A 13290-nucleotide genomic window follows, 5' to 3' on the forward strand; every position below is an offset into this window, starting at 1 on the left:
TATTTAAAAATGCAAAACTACTGCTATATTGTTATTTTCACTATTTGTCGTTGGAAGAAGTATATTTGTGGCTAAAGTGGGTAAGACAATGTCACTCACTTTTTTCTGTTTTGCTTTGTACAAATCAGACCGTTTTTTTTTATTTATTTTTTTTAATCAATGATTGAACACTGAATATAATATTCTAGGAATAATCTTAATTTACAACAGCAGTGTGTAGGACTGTCATAACTCTCTGTATCTACGGCTCTGGTTCATTTACAACAGCAGTGTGCAGGACTGTCTTAACTCTACAGCTCTGGTTCAGATAGAAACTCGAAAAGAAGTGGGCGGAGCTTTGAAGGCGGAGGTTTGTTTGTTGTTGCTGCCTGAAAATGTCAGACAATCTGTTTAGTTTTTTTGTTTATAAAGTAAAATGAACTTATAGTTTGTTTTTATAAATTAATAACATCAAGTTAGTAGAGCTTTTCTCCAGCCTCTGTAACACCATGTTCCGCCTTTTCTATTTATTGCTCGTGGTTCTGAATCTGAGTTCTTTTGCTGGTAAGTAACTCATGTCTTTTCATCTAGGCTACAGATAGCCATGATACTGACACGACCGTCATGGATGAACTTCAACCTGGTGTTTGCACTTTCTCCAATTACAGCCCGTTCATCTATATAAACGTTCAGATTTCAAATATAAAGAGTTTACCCCATGGCCACGGATGTTACAATACTGTGCGGGCCCTCAGAAGTACCTGTATCATCCGTATTGTTCAATACAAAAAATAAAAAAATGTAATCCGATTGGGTGGCCATTTTCTCATAGTTATAATGTATCAGAGTGCAATACACCTCCCAACCGATAGCGTCGCGTAGTTGAAAGCATATGGAGAAAATACGGAGAAAATGACCACCGATCGGATTAAAATTATTTGTATTGAACAATACGGAAGATATGGGTACTTCTGAGGACCCGAACATAATTGTAACATCTGTGGCCATGGGGTAAATACTTAACTTGAAATCTGAACGTGTATGTAGATGTACGGACCAAAAAGAGAGAACGTGAAAACACCAGGTTGAAGTTCATCCATGACTGGGATAGAACAGGCCAGAGAAAGACTTGTGAAGAATATGAATTTGAAGGTTAGAATGTAATTTCAATTTATTTAACCTATACCCTGGTTTTTAATGTATTAGAACTCACCTTTCCTTATAATGGCTATACCTACTTCAACCTACAGTATGTCATTTGGTAGCCCACCCTCGTAGTGGAGTGAAGTGGGGCTTAGTGGTAGCCCACTCAGGTGTGTGTGTGTGTTTGATTGATTGATGTAGTTTATTTAGTAAGACATGAGAATAGTACATGACAGTATATAACAGTACATGGAAGTACAAATTCACAATACAAGGTCTACTAAACTGGAACTCTCATTAAGCACTAAGCTTGTTTAAGATGAGAACCCCATGCACACAAATCATGATGAAATATAAGAGGCAGATAGATATACACACTACTATACAGAGTGTGTGTGTGTGTGTGTGTGTGTGTGTGTGTGTGTAGCTTATTACTGTCATCCCCACCCCTATTTTAAACCCTTTCTTTGTGTCTTGTTTCTTAGGCTCATATCATGGAATAAGAAGATACCCATGCTATGGGCGTAATTCTCTTACGGACTGGTCGGACATGGGAATCAAACCCTCCAATCTGATCATGTTCTTCACTCCAAGTCGACCTGGCAGCCAAAGGATACAAGTGTCTGAAAATGGAGTGGTGAGTAACACATGGAAAATGTCCTGCTATATTAAGCTATTTATTTACAGTCATTAGTGCTCTGACATTTTAGGTTGTTTCTGTATAGTAAGACGTTCATTTAATCCACATTCAGTAAATCATCTCCGTCAGGCCAAACGGCTGAAGGCCAGAGATTATGTTTTTGGCCCTCTCCGTCTGTGTGTCTGTCTGTTTTGAGTGTCTGTCTGTGCCCAGCTTATCTCGGACACCGCTGGACCGATCGTGATGCACACACACTACCAATAAGACGAGGAAGAACCTCTGCCCCAAAATGTTCAAATCATCAATCGCCTCATGGTGGCGCTATAACAGGCCGCCCTTATGGCCTATACCTCTTGACTTGAACCGTTGGTCGTACAAAAAAAAAGTTGCGTTTTCTTCAAAACACACTTTTTGCTGGTACTCCTACAGATTTTGTAGGACTTCATTATCTCTGAAGTCATGTGATCAAGATGTATCTGTCAGATTAATTTCCGATTGGCAACGAATAGCTTTCAAACTTTGCGGGACAATTCGGGGGCCAGCCCTCTTACGTTGTTGTAACATCATGTGCACAACCTACGTTTATGATTATTATATTATTATTATTATTATTATTATTATTATTATTATTATTATTATTAAACCTATTTCATCTCCCAGTGGTAACCTCCTTCTTCCCAGGTGGGCTCTACCCATTCAGCTCTGACTATGTATCTATTCATGTATTTGTGTGACTATGTATTTGTATTAACCCATTAAGACCGGGAACGCATCTGTGTCACTTTAAGATTTCTTTGGCTATTCAAAAATAGCGGATCTACAAGCTCGTAGCGCGCTTGTAGATCTGCTTTTTTTTTTTTTAATCGTGAACATTTGTGCAAATCTTTGAATATATATTGTTAAAGCGAACATTTGTAACTCAAATCTTTGCTTCTGGGGGTCCCTTGAACAAAATATTTTGAGATGGGGGTCCGCGGCCAAATACATATAATTTTGGGGGTCCTTGACATGAAAATGTTTGAGAACCACTGATGAAGCAACATAGGTTTTTTCAAAAAACTGTATTTGTGTTGTCGCCCCCCTGCAGGTGTTGGACCCGCACTACGTGTTCTCTGATAGCGTGTTCACCGTACGCGACGTGACGGAGAAAGATGACGGGGAGTATTCTGTCCTGTTGAACGGCGTCTTGACAGATGTCCTGACACTGGTGGTCAGAGGTGAGACCGCTGGACCCTTCAATCTAGGGATGTTCTAGTTAAAGGAGTAGTTGATAGATAGATACTTTATTTGTCCTTGTCCGTGCCAAGCAGCCATCAGGATACAAAAAATCACAAACACATAACATAATTACAAACTAGACAAGGCCACCAGTCATGGTTCAAGAGGCATCACATTACATTTTATGCACAGAACTGAGATGGGGCCTGTTTGTTCAGGAGTCTTATACTTGTAGGGACAAATGATCTTGAAGCCCTAGCCTGCAACATTGGCACCCAAAGCATTACTTATTTCCTATCAATTATACACCCCATGAAGCATTGAATTCATGGAGATTTCTTAGTTTTTGTCGCAATCCGGAGACATTAATTTGATGATAATAATAAGACCCTAATGTATCCGGTAGGTCGGAGACACAAAGAGTCTCCTTTGTGTCTCCTACAAAGGATCGTACATTAGGGTCGTATTATTATATTGCTTCGGAATGCGACAAAAAAAAACCAAATCTTCATGAATTCAATGCTTCGTGGCATGTGTAATTGATAGGAAATAAGATTTTTTTTGGGTGAACTACTCCTTTAACTAAAAACAGAATGACTGAAATAAAAATGAAAACGAGGCACTAAGACACAAAGACGATAATTAACTGAAACTGTAGTGTGTGTTTACAAAACTAACCCTTAATGTTAGTCTTTGTCAATATTTCATACATGGGTCATTTAGCCAGTTTTAAGCCCTTTTGGCAAAAACTGCTGAAACTAGTCAATCTTCAATCTGATGAACACGGAATAAAGTTAAATAAATTTTCCTCAAACTCTGCTGCCTTTTAGATTTTATATGTTGTGTGTGTGTGTGTGTGTGTGTGTGTGTGTGTGTGTGTGTGTGTGTGTGTGTGTGTGTGTGTGTGTGTGTGTGTGTGTGTGTGTGTGTGTGTGTGTGTGTGTGTGTGTGTGTGTGTGTGTGTGTGTGTGTGTGTGTGTGTGTGTGTGTGTGTGTGCGCGCGCAGTAGAGTGTCGATTGACGAAGGAGGTCGTACTCTATGGAAACGCCTACAACTTCTTACTGCGCCAGACGTACTACACCCTGGAATTCACCCCAGAATGGTACTCAGATGAGCCGGCGTTGCTGCTGTGGAATCGCACCGGCAACCCACAAGCCATTGGGGGACGCAGGGGAAGGCTGGTGGACAACACGTGGTTGATAGAGCACATCACGCAGGAGCACAGTGGCACCTACACCACCAGAGAGGAGAACCAGGAACTTGCTACCAGAAGAAAGATTACAGTCGAAGGTTAAGATTCAATAACAAACTAGAAAAAGTGCTCCTCGGAGCACAGGTCTCCGCCAGGTCAGGTAGGCTATTGTGGCCTCCTGGTGGCGCTATAATAGGCCAACGTGAAAAGGGTGCAATTTCTTCTTAGGCCTTGCACGACAATCGGACACTGACTACATTCATGATTTGAGGCATTTTGTTAAAAACATTTGTTTTCGCTAAATTAGGCCTGCTGGTGGCGCTATAACAGGCCAATGTTAAAAGGGTGGCATTTGTTCCTCAACAGTGTGAATGTGCGTGCAGTTTGACCGCAATCGGACGGTGCGTTCATGATTTGCGGAATTTTGTTCAAAACAAGCCAATTATGCAAACTTTAGATGTCCATCTTAGCCAATCAGTATGGAATATGAAAAATCAAACACATCCGTCGTGATCACATGACTATAGAGATCATGTGTACCGATTTGTGTGAAATTTGGATAAAATTGGAAGGAGTAGTATAAAATAATGTGTTTTACATAAGTCGGCCTCCTGGTGGCGCTATAAAAGGCAGATGCAGGGCAAAGGTTTTTCCTTGACCTCTAGGGAGTGCGCATACAAAGTTTTACACAGATCGGTACAGTTATAGGTAAAAACACAAATCGGCCTGTTATAGCGCCACCATGAGGCTGATTTAAAAAAATAATAATGGTAGTTCTTCCTCGGCCTAATGGGAATGTGCGTGCAAGATTTTACGGAAATTGCATGCTGTGTTCATGATTTGAGGCATTTTGTTCAAAACGGAGCACTCCTGCAAACTTTGGAAGACATTTTTAGCCAATCAGGATGGAATATGATAAATCTGAGAGACCCGTTTCGTTTGTGCAGCTTACTATCAAACCCTGCTCGGCTTGTGTCTCTGTCCGTGTGTGTCTCTGTGGTGCACTGCCTGTGTGCAGCCACGCCCCCATGTGACTCACGCTCTCATTGGCTCGCGCCCCCATGTGACTCGAAACTCATGCTGAAATATAGCAGCTGCACTGCCTGTGTGCAGCCGCCAGAGTGCAGGGACGCGGGAAGTGGGGTGCTGAGGGTGCTGCAGCACCCCTGGTGGTGGGGAAGAGAAAGAAAAAAAATTGAAAACATTTTGAATTTTTTTTTTTTTTTTTTTTTTTTTGTAAATTAAACAAATATATATAATTTTTAAAGTCTATATACACACTTATATATTAAAACAATGATGTATTTAACTTTGGGGAATAAAATATTTGTTGAAAAACGTGAAAAATGTGAAAAAAATCGCGGGACACATGTAAAAAAAAATCGTCAAGCCCACCCCCCCTTGGCATAAATGACTTCCAGCGTCCCTGCCAGAGTGCGCCAGAGTGCACTACTACAGTGTGCCTGAAATATAGCAGCTACAGTACAGTCAAGCTGCGTTCGCTTCCAGCGTTCGCGCGTCTTACTTGTGACTATAGAGATACTGTGTACCGATTTGCGTGATTTTTGGAAAAAATCTGTAGTAGTACTGTCAAAAAATATGTTTTGCACAAATCGGCCTCCTGGTGGCGCTATAAAAGGCCCATGAGAAAAAATTGGGGCAGAGGTTCTGAATTGGCATCCAGGGAGTGTGTGTGCACAGTTTCGCTGCGATCAAGCCAACGGTGCCGGAGATTAGCTGGTCACAGACGGACGGACACACACACGGACACACGGACACACGGACACACGGACGGACGGGGTGGAAAACATACTCTCTCGTCATGCCTTTCGGCCTGACGGAGACAATAAAGGCCATTATTTTACACACTGGGGGTGTGATGAATTGACAAGTGGTTCTCAAACATTTGCATGTCAAGTACCCCCAAATTAATGATGTTTGGCCACGGACCCCCTTCTGTATTTTTTTTGTGCCAGGGACCCCCCCCCCCCCCCATACAACATTTGTCTCTCAAAAGAATATTCAAAATTTTACCATTTTGTCTTTGAATTAATCGTACAAAATAAACGCTACCGGCATGTAAGGAACTTAATCGTTTGAGATTCTGCGTTTCATCTTGACTTTTGAAACAGTGAAAATGATATAGAGTTCTTTGGCTATTCAAAGAATAGCAGATATACAAGTTCACCAAAATGTGTCACCGTTTGGCCTGACAGAGCAAAATCTTTTGCACAGGGGGGGGGGGGGGGTCAAATACATATCATTTTGGGTGGTCCTTGACATGAAAAAAGTTTGAGGACCACTACTATTATAGCAACATAAGTTAAACAAAAAAAACTGTTAGGATTTAGAAGACATTTGTAGAATTCCCAGAAGCAAAGATTTGGTTTAGCTTTAAAAATATATATATATATTCAAAGATTTGCAAAAAGATTCACAATTTTTCAAAACAAAATAGCAGATCTACAGACTCGAGTGCCGCACTATGAGCTTGTAGATCTGCAATTTTTTGATAGCCAAAGACATCTTAAAATGACACACAGATGTGTTCCCCGTCTTAATGGGTTAATGCATAATCTCTTCTGTCTCGTATTACAGCGCAGCGCCTGTATTTTTACAAAGTAAAAGGCGAGGAGTTTACCTTCACATTTGAAATGGACCCCGGTGAGTTGGACATGATCTACACCCCATCTGGAGGCTCAGAGGTGCTGCTGATGGAGGGAGGCCGGATGGAGTCTGGGTGGGAGTCTGTGTTTGGAGATAGAATCTCCACGATGACCGGAAGCAGACTGCTGCGGGTCAGGATCACAGACGTCCAGCCGTCTGACGCTGGTCACTTCGAGATCAAAGACCAGCGGGGCAACCTGGCTCTGGTGGTGGAGCTGGAAATGCCAGGTGGTGAGTGATGCCGCTATTAGGGTTGGGATTTTTTTTATTTTTTTTATTTTAACGATTCCAGTTCCTTAACGCAGTGGTTCTCAAACCTTTTCATGTCAAGGACCCCCTAAAAGATATTTATTTGGCCGCGGACCCCCATCTCAAAATATTTTGTTCCAGGGACCCCCCAGAAGCAAAGATTAGAGTTACAAATGTTCGCTTTAAAAAAATATATATATATGCCCCCCCCCCCAGGACCCCAGAACCCCAGAACCCCAGAACCCCAGAACCAATGCCTTAACAATTCCCCCTTAACGGTCCGATTCCTTAACGGTTCCCTTTAAAGGGCAAGACCACTTTGGTAGAGGTTTGGGTTGTGTAGTTACCTTGCCATGATGTAACTCCAAAGGTGGGCAAGAAATAAAAAATAATCGCTCCATTGATTAGAAATTGATAATTCAAAATATGCTCCTCATTGACTTACATTGTACGGTAAAACAGCTCTCAAAGTCACTCTTTTAGCACATAAACGAACGCAAACAAAGTTGATTCAGACAATATAGAACATCACCAGACCCAGTACTGTTTTTTTTTTTTATAAAAATGTCAACTTCCTGTTGATTTTGCCATTTTTAACTGATTCACTGCCAATCACGTAGATCTACGCGAACCTATTTAAAGCCGCCACGTGCCAATCGGATAGATCTACGTGAAGTGGAAAAAAAAGACCCAAAGACCAAGGAGATATGATTGTTCAAAGATCTAGACTCCTATCCACTTCCTTGTTAACTTAAAACTTAAAAATTATGTATCTCGGCTCCTGAGTACTTTATTTTTTTCAATGAAAAACTCTGGCACTGGCTAAAAAAATATGAAAATACCTCTGGCAGTTAATGGGTTAATAAGTAGAAAACCTGGACTGGATCCGCGGATCCGGATCCAGATCTTCAAATAGTCAAATCAACAGGAAGTTGACATTTTTATTAAAAAAACAAACAGTACTGGGTTTGGTGATGCTCTATATTGCCTGAATCAGCTATGTTTGGGTTCATTTATGTGCTAAAAGAGTGACTTTGAGAGCTGTTGTACAATGTAAGTCAATGAGGAGCATTTTTTGAATTATCAATTTCTAATCAATGGAGCAATTATTTTTGATTTCTTGCCCACCTTTGGGGTTACATCATGGCAAGGTAACTACACAACCCAAACCTCTACCAAAGTGGTCTTACCCTTTAAGGGCAGGTACACACTGTAGGACTTTTAAAGTGGTTGGGGAGTCATCTGATCGTTAAGCATTTCACACTACACGATGCTTAACATCATCTACATGCACAAGTCTCTTTCTTGAAATCGGCTGTCGTATATCGTTGTGGTTTTCACACTATACGGTTGATCGCAATGGAGATATTGCAGGCTTATACAGGACTGGACGGTAATATTGCGGTACTATGCGTGTTGCAAGACATTTTTTGTTGTGGGCAGGAGTGGTGGTTATGACCATCCCCTAGCCATCTGGCTGTAATGTGCTCTCATTGGCTGTAGCACGGATCTCCTCGCGGAGTGATCGGAACCCCATTCTTACTGTATGATGTCCAGTCGGCGACAGAGCCAAATATCAAACCTGCTAGATATCTAGAAACGCTCGGGGAACGCATCGCCGAGCACTATTATCGCGGCCAGGTCCTCTCGCAGTGCCTTTCACACACAGCAGGCAACACTTCGGCGAGCAAAGCCCGATCTTGCGTCAGATCGGGGGTTTTGTCGGCGAGCACCACGAGGTCCATGTGTATTGGGTGGTAGAGTCAAACATTTGAACCATGTTGCACAAAATCACAACTTGCTTTCATCCACTCAGTGTGATATCAGTCCAACTTGTCATAGAGAAAACAATGTTTTCTGAAACTTTTTGAAAAACTGTCCAACAGCTATTTGTCATATGAGAAGTACATAGTTTTAAGTGGTTTAACATCGTGTCTGAAATGACATTTGTCAGATGTAAGAATGAGAGGCTCCAAGGGAGAAAAGGTTGGACCACTGACATGTTCTTCTTGTTCTTTCAGATTCCTCCGGTAACATTTACATTGGCGTCGGTGTGGCCGTGGGCGTGTTCTTGCTGCTGGTAGTCTGCTGTTTGTGTGTGAGGAGGAAGCACCGGAACAACAGCAGAAAGAACACCTCTGTTCCTCTCACTGAAACAGCAGCAGCAGAAGCTGTTTCTTTCTCTGATGTAAGTACCCAGAAAAAAACTGTCTCTAGGGCTGGGCAATGAATCCAAAATATACCCATATTTAGAACCAAGTGCCGACTTAATCTTGCTCATGTAGGTTAATGGAATATTCGAGATTTTTTTTTTCAAGAGATATAAAAAAAAATACAAAGAAAAAGTACAAATAGATAAAAAAAAAGAAAATCTGATTAACCACGTAACCCTGTATTATACTTTGTTGTACAACAGTGACATACAAAAATAGCACTAGTTTTTCACTAGTTTATAAAAAATACAATACAAATAAAAATCTTTAATCGTAATCTCTGAAAAATTTAGAAATGATTGCGATATTGAAGTCATATCGCCCAGCCCTACAGGCTGTCCCTCCAGCCAATGGGACGTAAGGGAACTAGCTGTGTGTTTTCATGTCATTTCAACATCCTATTGGTTCAATTCCAGGACACCACTCAACCCTCCTCTTCAGCTCATCCTGGTTCATCACATGGACCAACTTCCTCTGCCCCGCTCTATCCCAAAGAGCCTGGATCCACTCACCACCATCCACTGGTGGGTGATTTATACACCATCATTTGATCCACAGTGGTGGAAAAAGTACTCAAATTTTTTACTGAAGTAAAAGTATCAATACTGCAATATGGAAATACTCTGTTACAAATAAAAGTCCGGAATTCTACATTTACTTGAGGAAAAGTACAAAAGTATTGGTATCAAAATGTACTTAAAGTACCAAAAGTAAAAGTGGTCATTAATGCAGAATGTCCCATTTATTTAAAAATTTCAAATGTATAAAAATCTTTTGAAAAGCAGATACATATATTTTTTTGAAAAGCAGATCTACAAGCTCACAATGCGTCGCGATCGCGATGCATTGTGAGCTTGTAGATTGGCTATTTTCAAATGGCCGAAATGCATATAGGGCTGAAGTGAGTAATGTATGTTTTGTAATAATAATCTAAATCGACAAAGTAACTAGTAACTAAAATTTTCAAATAATTGTAGTGGAGTAAAAGTACAATATGTGCCTCTTAAATGCAGTGGAGTAAAAGTATAGAAAATTGGAAATACTCAAGTAAAGTAAATAATATGTCAAAATTATACTTAAGTACAGTACTTACACTGTACACGTACACCACTGCATGTTGTGATGGTGTTATTCAGTGGCGGGCTTCAGTGAGGTTGGTTATTATGGTTCTTCTTTCACCAGGCGGAGGCCTCCACAGCATCACATGAACCTGCTTCAACTGACTCCCTCTCTTCTTTGACTATTCAAAAATAACAGATCTACAAGTGCCGCGCTATGAGCTTGTAGATCTGCTATTTGTTTTGAAAAATCATGAAAATGTGTGCAAATCTTTGAATATATCTATTTTTTAAATGAACATTTGTAAAATATTTAGTTCCAGGGATCCCCATGCAAAGATTTGAGTTACAAATGTAGGCTTAAAAAAAAGAAATATTCAAAATTCAAATATTTGCACACATTTTCATGATTTAGATCTGCTATTTTTGAATAGCCAAAAGAAATCTTAAAACGACACAGATGCGTTCCCGGGTTAAAGGGATAGTTCACCCCCTCTATCGATTAGTCATCCCATGGAGTATTGAATTCATGGATATTTTTTTGTTTTTGTCGCATTCCTAAGCCAATAATTTGATGACCGGCAGTTCCGGTCATCAAATTATAGGAGACGCAAAGAGTCTCCTTTGTGTCTCCTCTCATCAAATTATTGGCTTAGGAATGCGACAAAAACTAAAAAATATCCATGCATTTTGGTGAACTATCCCTTTAACCTCTATACCCCAGAACAAAATCTTCTCCCTGCTCATTGTATTACCTCCGAGTGGAGGAGAGACTATCACATATTTCTATGTGTATAAGTAAGTAAGTCCGTCAGAGAGGCTTATTGTCAGTATCAGCCGAGAACATGGGAGTCTGTCCCCGTTACAATGTGCTAGACCATTGGGAGATGGAATACTTAGGTGGAGTGTCACACCTACCATCAGCGCCCAGTATTTACAACACCTACAATCAGCTCCTAGTAATTACAACAACACCTACCATCAGCTCCTAGTATTTACAACAACACCTACCATCAGCTCCTAGTAATTACAACAACACCTACCATCAGCTCCCAGTACTTACAACAACACCTACCATCAGCTCCCAGTACTTACAACAACACCTACCATCAGCTCCTAGTAATTACAACAACATCTACCATCAGCTCCCAGTACCACACGATTTGCCACACCAAGCCGCGCTACTCATTCGCTGAGTTGGCAGCGCCCGGGATCGAACCCATGACCTTGTGGATCAAGGGCGAGTGCTCTACCGACTGAGCTACCCGGACACAGTATGGTTCACATTATCACATTGTAAAGTTTGTATGGTTCACAGCATTGTACCCAAATATATATAGTCAGTCAGTTCTGTGCATAACTGTAGTCCCAGGTTTCCAGAAGGTGGCATACCCGCTTCTTGTTTCACTTCTTTTCTTGATACCTTCACCTCTCTGTTCATTCCCCCCAAAAAGGCAGTAGGTTTACACACATTTGCACTCAAAGGACAACAATGGAGATAAGCTCTCTGGCTTTCTGGTGTTATCCTTTTGACAGATTATGTACAAATATATGGTCATGTACATGCTTTTTTTTGTCAGTAAAATCAGTCAATAAACCAATACCCTGTGATTGATAATGATTATTTGATCTTCCAGGCTCCTGGTCCAGTAGAGTCCAGTCCAGCGTCTGGTCTTCCAGTGTTCATCCATCCAGCAACCCACTTCTAGTGTTACTCAACCACTGGCGATAACCACAGGCCACTGAGATCCTCCACTCAAGGTCCCAAAAAGCTGCCTCAAACTAAAGGGTGACTGAGCCTTCTCTGTGGCTGGTCCAACACTATGGAACAGCCTTCCACTTCGTCAGATCCCTTGACACTTTTAAATCTAGACTAAATACGCACCTCTTCTCCCTATTCTGTTGTCCAAGTGTATGTTTTGGCACTCATTCCCACAGTGGAAAACTTGTTCAGATCAGTGGTGTGATCACCTGTAGTTCTACAAGTGTTGTCTACCTTATTAAATGTCGCTTAAGTGGTCTGTCGGGAAAACCAACAGACCACTTCGCACCCACAATCCACATCAGCGAGCGTCGCTCTAATATCAGATGCAGGGAAGCGCAAAATCCTGTAGCTGTTCATTTTAAACAGGCATAATTAGTTTATTCCATTACTTAGGCATTGAAAAGGTGGAAAAGCAATCAGGAGCACCGTCTGTTACAAAGAGAAATGCTTTACATTCATTATCTCAATACATTGGCTCTAAAAACGAAGAGTTTGACATCAAACCGTTCTTGTAACTTGTACTTTTAGATACTGTATTTTATTCAGTATATAGCTGACTGTGGATTCACTGTATTGTTCAGGGAGCTCAGATTATATTTTTACACATTGTGGACAGATATTTTGTATGGGGCACTTCTGTAAACCTGTGATGTGACAAAGCTGATTCTGATGTGTGTGCGTGCGTGCGTATTTTCCTGATGGCTAGAGGAACAATAAAGGCTTGTATATCTGTTTCAAATGGGGGTGTTTGTGTCCCCGGGTGTCTTTCATTCATGGACTGGTGTGAGCTCTGCCTCTTTACAGGCTGTTTAGTACACCTGATGAAGGCCACAGAGGCCAAAAAGTTTTTTTTACTGCTTTATAATAAAATATATTTGGGAGCATTAAGACTGTGTGCGGATCTTCTTTCTCCAGAGTTCAGAATGCAGACATACCCTGTGTGGCTCTCATTCAAACACCATAAGATGTTAAAAACGTATGGTGTGTGTCTGAAAGCAAACATTAATGAACACTAAGCGTGATGCTGTATGACTTCTCACCTGCTTCTCTAAGGCAAAGTCCTTTTATAAAGGTAAAATCCAACAGGTGTTCTAATACATCGGTTTCAATCGCCAGCCTGATTGCTCATTCTCAGACTAAATCATGGGACAATGGATATATAGGC

General features: G+C 41.0%; 1 protein-coding gene across 3 annotated transcripts; it reads left to right on the forward strand.

Moving 5' to 3' along the window:
• The first annotated feature begins 294 nt into the window (after positions 1-294).
• LOC308083336 (uncharacterized protein) lies at positions 295-13113 on the forward strand. 3 transcript variants are annotated; one of them, XM_080425626.1, is made up of 8 exons: positions 295-543; positions 1608-1759; positions 2850-2979; positions 3990-4271; positions 6772-7071; positions 9111-9277; positions 9719-9826; positions 11998-13113. In XM_080425626.1, exons 1-8 carry the CDS (start codon positions 489-491, stop codon positions 12067-12069), a joined length of 1266 nt encoding a protein of 421 aa, XP_080281752.1. In that variant the 5' UTR covers positions 295-488; the 3' UTR covers positions 12070-13113. The 3 variants fall into 3 exon arrangements, with proteins under 3 accessions (XP_080281752.1, XP_080281750.1, XP_080281751.1); XM_080425624.1 differs by having other exon boundaries at positions 3987-4271; positions 11998-13109; XM_080425625.1 differs by lacking the exon at positions 11998-13113 and adding an exon at positions 10485-10847 and having other exon boundaries at positions 3987-4271.
• The last annotated feature ends 177 nt before the right edge of the window (positions 13114-13290 follow it).

The sequence above is a fragment of the Gymnoscopelus braueri genome (assembly GCF_963280865.1).
Source record: "Gymnoscopelus braueri genome assembly, chromosome: 4".
Classification (NCBI taxonomy): Eukaryota; Metazoa; Chordata; class Actinopteri; order Myctophiformes; family Myctophidae; genus Gymnoscopelus; species Gymnoscopelus braueri.